The sequence below is a fragment of the Gymnodraco acuticeps genome, unplaced genomic scaffold (genome assembly GCF_902827175.1).
Source record: "Gymnodraco acuticeps unplaced genomic scaffold, fGymAcu1.1, whole genome shotgun sequence".
In the NCBI taxonomy this organism is placed as follows: Eukaryota; Metazoa; Chordata; class Actinopteri; order Perciformes; family Bathydraconidae; genus Gymnodraco; species Gymnodraco acuticeps.
Window position 1 is genome coordinate 693,137 of NW_022990201.1, and position 9,930 is coordinate 703,066.

Sequence of the window (9,930 nt, forward strand, 5' to 3'; positions counted from 1 at the left end):
CCATCGAATCACCGAGCTGAGGTCTGTTTCCGGTATTGTTTTTGACAGATGTATTTTGTTATACACACACATTCCTTCACATTTAAATTTACATTAAAGTATTTCGTGAGGCCATATAAAATGTTTTTAAATATGACTACTGTTCGAGTTGAAGAGTTTGTAAATTAACATGAACCGAAGCTGTTGCCTGGTAACACAAACGCACAACGTCACGTCCGTTAATTCCACATCCACAGATTAACATCGATTTAATAAATTAATGTAGCCTTTGTTTCTGCTAAAAGAGGTGTCGACCAGCAAATCAAGAAAATCGGCGAAATCGAGTGTGACTATTACAAATTAAATCATTATTTTATTAATATTGATAATAATAACAACCGACCGTCGGGGTAGCATTTGCTTGGCATTTCCGGGTATATCTCCACTGGTTGGGCCATGTTAACAATACTGTGTAATTGTCACGTTTGAAGGGACAACATCGTGACATCTTCACGTCTCCCAGCATGGTAAATCGTCACATGTTCACGTCTTGCCTTGATACCGGGTTGTGCTGACCATGTCCATGCCTTTATGACAACAGTGTACCAATCTTCTGATGGCTACTTCCAGCAGGATAACTCACCGTGTCACAAAGCTCAAATATTCTCCAACTGGTTTTGAACATGACAATGACTTTTACTCAAATGGCCTCCAGTCACCAGATCCAAATCCTACAGAGCACCATTGGGATATGGTGGAACCAGAGATTTGCGTCATGGATGTGCAGCTGACAAATCTGCAGCAACTGCGTGATGCGATCAGGTCAATATTGAGCAAAATCTCTGAGGAATGTTTCCAGTAGCCTACCTTGTGTAATCTATGCAATGAAGACTTAATGCAGTTCTGAAAGCAGATGGGGGTCCAACCCATCCTAGCAAGGTGTACCTAATTAAGTGGCCGGTGAGTGTATTACTTAGGTCCATTTGTATTGTTAGTGTGTGTCTGTAGGAGTAAAGTCTAGACACATTCTTTGGATGTAAGCATTGGTTAATTAAACAGATCATGATAATAAGGGTAATCACCAAAACCTTATACCAGGGGTGGGGAACCTCCGGCCCTCGAGGTAACTCGGATCCGAAGCTGACTGATAACTGCTAATGGCATTTAGTTGAATACCAGACATAGTAAATGCAAAGCAGGATAATACAAAAAAAAGGTAATAAACAAGCCATTAAATCGTAATACTCGTTTTAATACGTTCACATGCATACAACACAATACAATAGACTTGTTAAGTCCTGTTCGTTGTCCTGTTTGTTGTCCTCATCACCGTCGTGTTCGTTGTCCTCATCACCGTCCTGTTTGTTGTCCTCATCACCTTCCTGTTTGTTATCCTCATCACCGTCGTGTTTGTTATCCTCATCACCGTCCTGTTCGTTGTCCTCATCACCTTCCTGTTTGTTGTCCTCATCACCGTCGTGTTCGTTGTCCTCATCACCGTCCTGTTCGTTGTCCTCATCACCTTCCTGTTTGTTATCCTCATCACCGTCCTGTTCGTTGTCCTCATCACCTTCCTGTTTGTTATCCTCATCACCGTCGTGTTTGTTATCCTCATCACCGTCCTGTTCGTTGTCCTCATCACCTTCCTGTTTGTTGTCCTCATCACCGTCGTGTTCGTTGTCCTCATCACCGTCCTGTTCGTTGTCCTCATCACCGTCCTGTTCGTTGTCCTCATCACCGTCGTGTTTGTTATCCTCATCACCGTCCTGTTCGTTGTCCTCATCACCTTCCTGTTTGTTGTCCTCATCACCGTCATGTTCGTTGTCCTCATCACCGTCTTCAATGTCTTCCTCCATCATGAGAAAAGACGAGTCCGTGCCAATACAGCTGTAGGTGCTGGTGACTCTGCTCAGTTTCTGCTCCAGAAGATATTGATGGTGTAAAAGACAGCAGTGCAGTCCCCTGTATCCCTCTTCTGTTATATCGCTTGGAGAAACTAAAATAAAAAGACAAAATGACAGTCTATGTAAGGCAACTTTTAATTAGCATTGATGTTGGTTCCATATAAGCAATTTTAATGTTTAACTCCGAGGCTGTATATTAGCTAAAAAGATTTGTGATTCAGAAAAAATGCAATCATTACAGATGCTATTCAGTGACAGACGTTTGACACTGACCAGAAGGGGCAGTGGCAAATGTTATAAATCGGTATTTGTGGAACATACTTTGGTTCCTGATGTCGTCTTTTGTCTGATGAAGGAGGTGGTCCAGTTTGTCCAGTGCCTGCCTCAGATTTTGACAATGCTGGGTCATCTCCTTCACAATGATGACTTTCTCCTCTTCCATACGCCTGACCAGCATAACCTGGTCAAAAAGTCGCCTCTTTGTGCGCAGGTTCACCACTATAATGGAAAAAAAACAAAATATGACAACACAAACACAATGGTAAGGCTAATAAAACAAATAATATCTGTTTGCATTCAATCTTTTTAACTTAAATTGCCCAAAACCTTGAAATCTGGTAAAAAATGTCCAACCTCGCCGCTTGCTGAATTTTTTCAATTCTGTCTATGTTGGCAGAATTACATTCAGTATGTCTTGAGATTCAACATTAGTATGCAGTTCAGGGTGGTCAGGAAGGGTTTTACTGTTTCCATAGATGTGCCTGTCCCAGTGAGACTATAGCATGACTATTAAGACTTGATAGGGAAACATCATACAGACCTTTCAATATAATTATTTCAAAATGCTTTGTTGTGATCATGATGATTTGTGACACCTATGTTGACAGCTCTGTGTTACATTGGTGATTGTATTCTAGTACTACAACTGAATTTATGGAATATCTAGGGCAAACAAAAACAAGTTGTTTCTTACCATCTCCTTGCGCTTCCCAGGGCAGAATGACATCCTCAGACAGACTGCATGCTGCTTCTGTGTCAATTGTCTCTGTACAGGTATCAATGGTGTTGTACTGCAGTATCCTCTCTCTGAGTTTATTCTTGAGCTCTGTCAGTCTTCTCCGTTTGCGTTGCCTTGTTTGGTTGCTGTCTGTAAAGTAAAAATAATAATAATACTAACAATAACAACAACAAGAAACAAATATTGTTTCTAGATAACGTAATAATAAATACCATTTTGTCGATAGAGGTCGTGTTTCTTTCTTCGGAGGGAATAAATAATGTCATCTATTTCTCTCTGGAGCTCCTCCTGGCTGCTCTGGCCTCCATGTTTCTCTTGAAAACAGAAACAACCAGGTATAATCATAAAACATGAAGCCAAATGTTTGGAAATATGGAACCAAATCTATACCACAGTGATCATATAACATACCAGTGGCTGCCCATTGCTTGACCTCCAACACCCACTGCTCCGTGTCCTCCAGGGAGATGTTCAGCTCTTGCTTGAGACTCTCAAGATTGTCCACTTCAGTTTGTGCTCTCTGTGTAGTCTGGTTAGAATGTTTAAAAGCAGAAAGTGAATATGCGTTCCAGTTGGTTGAGAAGGTTGTTTTTTACTGAATTCCTTTATGAACATTAACTGACCAGACAACAACATGAAATGCTAAACACCTTCTCTTCAAGGTTGGCAAGTATCACCTTAGAGTCCCTTTTCTTTTTTTTAAAAGATCAAGCAGGATTAACATGATTATTATTATACAGAAATTCAGATGAATCAACCTATAGTGCTTAATTACAAACAACAGAACAGAGACTCTCTTGGCAGAGCAGTGTGCTATGGCAGCACCATCATAATGAAATTATTGCAGAATATATTTTATTCAACAACATGTAGCCAAGGATGGTGTTAAATTACTACAACAAGAAACTCAGATATTCTTAATGTACATTTTGAAATGCAGCATGGACGTCTTACTTTGACAAATCTCTTTGAGAGTGTCTTGTGGAGATTCTCCACCTTCCTGTGGTTCCATAGCATAGCCAGCACGGTTATCATATCTGCTCTAGCTGTAAACACAAAAACATGAGAATTCACATCAGCTTTACAATGTGACACTGCTTAAAACAATTTGTTTTCCTCTACCAACCTGATTTGGTCATGTATTTTGTTGTCAGAGCTGCCCTTGAGAGGAAGCTGTTAACCTGTTCCACTTCCTAACAGTATTTCCAGCACCTTCCTGGCTTCTGCCACCCCACTTCACCTGCTCAGAATCATAAACAATGAGATCTAGATATTTAGTTCAATATTATAATTTCTTGTACTGTACATCTTTAGTTAACATCAGTGTCAGGAGAAATTTCAGAAAGTTAAAATGTTCTGAGATTGAATTATGCTTTGAGCTACAATGTCACAACTGCAGTTATTTGAAGCTCTGTTCATTCATTATTTCTACAGTGCGGATATATTTACTAAAACAACATAATGGGTTTTGGAAGCCTATCCTTGTGACAGTCTGTTTTGTAACAATTTTGTCAACATTTGTAACTATTACAATTATTCCACAGGCTTGAATAGAATATACTACATGATATTCTTATGTGCACTACAATTTCTAAAACATTTGAATCTAGTCACACAAATGTTTAACTTGCATACTGTACCTCGCATTTGCCTGTGTGGGCCTTGGCGTGCATTACAGAGAGAAAAGGTTTCATCTCTGTAAGTGGTTGGAGCTCTGGCAACTTTGCTGCCATCTTCTCCAAATAAGGCCAGTACCTGTAATGACAAAATCAATTGGCTTTTCCAGTTGCATGATGGCATAATAGTAAAAAGATAAATCAGGTCCTTAAAATTACCAGTACAATCCTTGTAACCAACATCAGCATTTATCCAAATTAATGCTTTTTTGCTTTACATCTACTGGATGTGCAAGAATTAAATAGATAACACGTTTCACACAAACACTTTGCATTTTGCAATAGTTATAACTACCTGCAGGCAACATCCATACAAAAGAATGTTGCATTCGCAACTTCAGCCAGCTCCTTCTGCAGGAACATTGGGTAGGCATATATTTCACCACGGTAGTGATTTAGGCCTTGTAGCAAGATGCCATGTCTGCACACAGCTATTTGCAGGCCTTCCTCGTCCACCTTGGCCCTGGACTTGTGTGAGGTTTCTCTGCAAGCTGTGAATGTTGCCGGTCCACAAACATCACGACCACTTTTCTGAAATAGACACAATCTGTTACATTTAACCCTGTGCTAAGTAAAATAAATAAAAGGGTTAGTGGGTTGAATAGATTCTTACAATCGTCATCTGGCTCCTGATTTTGTCGACAAAGGCAGACACTTTACTGTCCTGGGCAATGAACAGTCCATCAAATAGAGACGGTTCATCTGTCCTGCGAAATTCGAGAAATAAATTGTAAGCAACATTATCATACATACATAAGTTTGATTATGTCCTCTATTTGCTTTTGCTATAAATTTTTCATAAATGTGGAAAAGGCCTTTGTGAATTTGATCTGTAATTTTGTGTAAAGCCTTTTGTCACCATTATTTAACATTAGTGAAAAGTTTACTGACTTCTTGTAGAAAGGTACAAATAAAAGTACATCCTTTATATTGCTGGGCATGGAATAGGGCAGAGGAAGGCAGAGAAAAAGGTTCCTGGACAATTTAATACATTTATCATGAAGCGATTATATCCAAAGCTGGTTCTTAGCTCCAACATATCCAACTAACGTCAACCATTTAACATTTTAAAGTTGAGCTAACTTTACAGGCGTCATATACAATAATGTTTATGAATTGGATTGATATAATTATGTGTAATTACAAACCAACTATTGTTTTCTGATGGTCTACAAACTTTGGAAAATAAAAATAAATTAAAAAATTGGAAAGTTGGGGAAAGTTAAACATTTCAGCAAAGACATTCAGCTTAGTCAATAAAACAACAACTAAAATGAGAATATGATTTCACTGACCCTCTGGACTTCTTGAAGCGATAATGCTTTCTCTTGCCATCTACAGCAATAGCCAGCATGTCAGGTGTGCATGCTGGGCATTTAAAGGGCTCCACCAGGCACAGATCTTCTTGTCTGTAATTACAGAAGGCAAACTCCCGAAAGACTCTGTGGAAGGTATCGCTACAGATTCTGCCTGTCTGGAAACAAGAATGGTATTCATTTTGTTAATTCAAAGTTTGGTATTCAAAAATCTTGAAAACCACATTTTATTCTTACCCTTCCTGTGGAAAACGATCGATGTTCAAGCATTTTTATAAATACTTGCTGGGATAATGCTGGGCTGGCCAATTTCATTTGCTCGAATGATGTGAACACATCAAACTTAAAAATAATTTTGCAGCTGTCGGTTGCTGGCCAGTATTTGTATCCAAGCAAGTCACCTATGCTCGGGGACCATTTGGTGGAACAAGTTGGACAGCACACAGAAGGCAGGCAAACGTTATGGACCTGAGAAAAAATATAAATGTGCAATTTGACAGGTATCTATGCAACGCAGGACAAAAGTATAATAGTAATCCTGTATTTTTGCTTGACCACATCGTCTTCTGGTGGCAACAAACCATTGATAGTCACCAACACGGTCTGCTTTCCTGGGATGATGGTGAAATCTTGGCTTGGACCACAGAAGCAGATTTGGGATGGTGGAGGAATTGGAAGCAGACACACTGCAGCAAAGACAATTTCAGAGATTCATATGCATGTTAGGACATGTAGTCAATACAAATTGAGACATTTGAATAGTTAAAGCAAACTTCCGACATGGTGAAAATGATGCCGCTGTATATGTAGTGCACATTAGGAAACCATGGTAAGGGAATATGTAATAAACTATTTGAACCCACCTTGTTCACAGAGTCCATATTGGCCACTTTCATCCACAACCACTAAGGATGTGGGAGGAATAGGTCTGTAAAACCCATCAATCATGGCTTCCCTGTCATGGAAGACATTTTTGCCATGGATAATTGGGTCACATGCCGGACAAAGAAAGGGAGTTCCTGGTGGAACACAGTCCAAGCACCGGACCACAGCATCAGCAGTTTTGCATTGGAGACAGGAACGTTTAGTGACAATCTCTGCAGCCAATTTCAAATTAAGGAGCTCTGGCATTGCAGCTCTGAATTTTTGTTCACGTTTCAACTGTCTTTGGGTCCATGTTGTTACAGTGGGTGTTTCTTCTGATGATGCAGGGACAGTGAGAGAACCCAACAGGTTTCTCAGTGTGAGAAGATGTTGATCTAAAATAACAAAATATAAAACAAATCATGGAATTTAGTTTAATTAAAAAAAGATATTCCATACTTATACATATTTGGGTCGGAAAACAATCGACCTATTTGGTCGTATTAGTTGGAGGACTTGTTGATGGCTTTTCACTTTAAAATGTATCATGAACATAGCTATTACATACTATAAACAATTAGCTACATTTCAAGTTGAAGGATAATTTAAGAATTCATTGTGCATACCAAGACTTGGGACCTGTAGAGGAATCTCATGTGTCTCCTCGACCTCTGGGGACTCCAGAGAGCTGGAAGGTTTAACTGCATAAACAAAGTACGATGATATAGGAAACATTATTGAAGACCAACGACATTAAAACTTAATGAAACACTAGAACTAGATGATATTGTACAGACCAGATCGATTCTTATTCCAATGTTGGGGTAGAATGTTCCCATCCAGGTCCCTCTTCCTCCAGGACATATTTGATCCTTGCGTTATTTTCTTTGGTTTCTTCGGTTTCTTCGGTTTCTTTGGTATATTAATATATAAAAGAGATTAGATATATCCCTTAATTGTTGCACACAAATCTTTGTAATGTGTGTGTCTTTTATCATTTGAGTAAATGTTATAATACATATTTGGATAATGTTGTACTTGCCTTATTTGCCAACTCATCTGAGAGGGCTTTCCCCACCTCTAGCCATTCATTCAGTTGCTTGGATGCCATTTTTAAGTGAGGGTAAAAAGGGCAACAACAAACAAAGGATGAACTGACATACAGCGAGGGAGAAAAACAAAACAAAAGACAAGAAAATGAGAGGGGTGAAAGAGAGTAGGAAGAAGAATATGGCTCTGAAAAGAACCGTTGATTTTTTTATGATAATAGGCTATTTCAAATAATTGAATTGATGGATGACCTGAAAAATAACAAACAGATTAACTCAGATTAGTTGTGCTACCATGTCTTTTAATTGTTGTTTCATAAATAAACATTTGTCTAAATAAAACTACAGGCACCAATGTCAATCAAGTCCCAGGTAAATCAGTAATTACAGGGAAATATATTTCTCTTTTTAACTAGATGTGATGGCTTCACAAAACTTAAGTTGAATTAGCGAATGTTTAAAGTAGTAAAACTACTATGACCTGATTATATTACAGTGTTGAACTTACCTTAACTATCATTAATGCAACATGTTAGGTGACATTTAGAAGAAAAAAAAGTGTGTGCATTATGAAAAGCGCCATGTAAATGTCTATTATTATTATTATTATTATTATTAAAATGCCATTTCCTTTCGCATTGTTTAAGGTCATATCATGTCCTGGTCTGGCTGAATATACATACTTTTGCCATTGTTATGTTTTATGTCACGTGCTACAAAGGGTTTTGTTTTTAGGCAAGATTTTAGCTGCTTTTGTGCGAAGGAGAAAACTCTCCCTCCAACTTGTTGCAGAAGAACCTTCTTATATTGCAATACATATCCGTTAGCGCATCTGTACCTAAGCTAAGTGCTAACCTTTGCAACCATGCTATTGCTAACAACAAGCATTCGCATATACTGCCTATGCCACGGGCCAGCCCTAAAACGTAAAACTGAAATATCGTGGTTAAACATGATTTGTAGACAAACGACAGGATTAATTAAAAGCGTAAACAAATCAAATGAAATACAGAAATCAGATTTACCACTTGTACAGCTGTGACGCTCTTTAACAATTCTTCTTCTTCTTCTTCTTCTTCTTCTTCTTCCACTCGTCGCACTTTTATTGATGCCCAAGGTTAAAGTTCACGGGATTACGATCCGCCAGGAGTTGCTAAATTTAATACATGACAATAGGTCGTAATAAACTGCTGCAAGAAATGAATAGACGGGAGCATGTTGTTTCTTACACGACCACTAGAGGTGCTACACTTTAAAACGTGGCTATGGGTCGTATTTGGGTCGGAAAACAATCGACCTATTTGGTCGTTTTTTGTAGGAGGACAGGCTGGGTTCAAAGGTGAATCATTGCGTCATCGTTTGCATCATGACGTAACCGTTACGTGCCTTCTTATGACCCACACAGCGTTTTACGTCGCTGATTTTCTCCACAACACCGCTCACAACAACATCAATAGAGGACTGCGTTGGGTTGTTTTTAATCATAAGAAACCAGATTAAATTAAATAACTACTTCTCCAACCTTGTACTTTTCTCCAGAGTGCCGTGGTGCATTGTTTATTAATGTGTTTCAGCTGCATTTACCGAGCACTGCTCGTCCACCGGAGTTTATTCTACTGTTAACTCGTGGCAGCGGCCGCTGAAAGTATTCACTGTCGGACTGTCACACAAGCAGCTGATACATATCCCCCATCACCCATCCCCATCAGTGAATGTGTGTCAGTCTGAATTGATGCTGTTTGGCATCACAACGCTGTTATGAACGTTTCTCTGGCATTCTACAGGTGATGTTAGCATAGCAACCAAAGCTAATCAGACTATCTTGACTACTAGTTGCTATCATATTGTGGCATAAGCCGTTTTCTACACGCATATTTTACCAGTGTAGTTTTCGTTAGGATTTTACTCCTTTTATTATTATTATTATTATTATTATTATTATTATTATTATTATTATTATAATATAGTCGTTATCAATTTGTTTTAAAGCTCAATACATAACAAAGAAGACCTCTGATAGGCACTTTTATAATTTTGTCCGGAAAATTTAAACTTTAACGGAAACTCTGCCGCATGGTTCCCTTGGAAGAGGTGGGTGTTTTTCATCTGCTGGTGGACTACCGG

The 9,930-nt window shown here is 38.8% G+C and overlaps 2 protein-coding genes across 11 annotated transcripts; both read right to left on the reverse strand.

Annotated features, from left to right (window-relative positions):
* Positions 1-1,210: 1,210 nt before the first annotated feature.
* On the reverse strand, positions 1,211-6,354 carry LOC117547463 (protein SHORT ROOT IN SALT MEDIUM 1-like). 4 transcript variants are annotated; one of them, XM_034218226.1, is made up of 13 exons: positions 6,131-6,354; positions 5,873-6,051; positions 5,191-5,279; positions 4,873-5,108; positions 4,542-4,656; positions 4,028-4,141; positions 3,856-3,947; positions 3,313-3,430; positions 3,114-3,215; positions 2,857-3,030; positions 2,205-2,381; positions 1,806-1,975; positions 1,211-1,709 (listed from the first exon to the last, which is right to left on the reverse strand). In XM_034218226.1, the coding sequence occupies exons 6-13, from the start codon at positions 4,038-4,040 to the stop codon at positions 1,239-1,241; spliced, it is 1,317 nt and encodes a 438-aa protein (XP_034074117.1). In that variant the 5' UTR covers positions 4,041-4,141; positions 4,542-4,656; positions 4,873-5,108; positions 5,191-5,279; positions 5,873-6,051; positions 6,131-6,354; the 3' UTR covers positions 1,211-1,238. The 4 variants fall into 4 exon arrangements, with proteins under 4 accessions (XP_034074117.1, XP_034074115.1, XP_034074116.1 ...); XM_034218224.1 differs by having other exon boundaries at positions 5,191-5,284; XM_034218225.1 differs by having other exon boundaries at positions 1,211-1,699; positions 1,796-1,975; positions 5,191-5,284.
* Positions 6,355-6,360: 6 nt separating this feature from the next.
* Positions 6,361-8,915, reverse strand: LOC117547465. 7 transcript variants are annotated; one of them, XM_034218231.1, is made up of 6 exons: positions 8,832-8,915; positions 7,800-8,058; positions 7,555-7,660; positions 7,384-7,458; positions 6,757-7,167; positions 6,361-6,579 (listed from the first exon to the last, which is right to left on the reverse strand). In XM_034218231.1, exons 2-6 carry the CDS (start codon positions 7,866-7,868, stop codon positions 6,398-6,400), a joined length of 843 nt encoding a protein of 280 aa, XP_034074122.1. In that variant the 5' UTR covers positions 7,869-8,058; positions 8,832-8,915; the 3' UTR covers positions 6,361-6,397. The 7 variants fall into 7 exon arrangements, with proteins under 7 accessions (XP_034074122.1, XP_034074119.1, XP_034074125.1 ...); XM_034218228.1 differs by having other exon boundaries at positions 7,555-7,669; XM_034218234.1 differs by having other exon boundaries at positions 6,757-7,152; positions 8,832-8,914.
* Between the last annotated feature and the right edge of the window lie 1,015 nt (positions 8,916-9,930).

Excerpts from the sequence above, each read along its gene's own strand:
- LOC117547463 (XM_034218226.1), bottom strand. Across the intron at positions 3,431-3,855 it reads TCTCAAAGAGATTTGTCAAA|ACTACACAGAGAGCACAAAC; the intron begins GTAAGACGTCCA and ends CATTCTAACCAG. Across the intron at positions 1,710-1,805 it reads ACATTGAAGACGGTGATGAG|GACAACGAACAGGACGGTGA; the intron begins GACAACGAACAT and ends GACGGTGATGAG.
- LOC117547465 (XM_034218228.1), bottom strand. The coding sequence starts at position 7,868 with ATGGCATCCAAGCAACTGAATGAATGGCTAGAGGTGGGGAAAGCCCTC. Across the intron at positions 7,670-7,799 it reads CAGATGAGTTGGCAAATAAG|AAACCGAAGAAACCGAAGAA; the intron begins GCAAGTACAACA and ends AATATACCAAAG. Across the intron at positions 7,459-7,554 it reads TTGGAATAAGAATCGATCTG|TTAAACCTTCCAGCTCTCTG; the intron begins GTCTGTACAATA and ends TTGTTTATGCAG.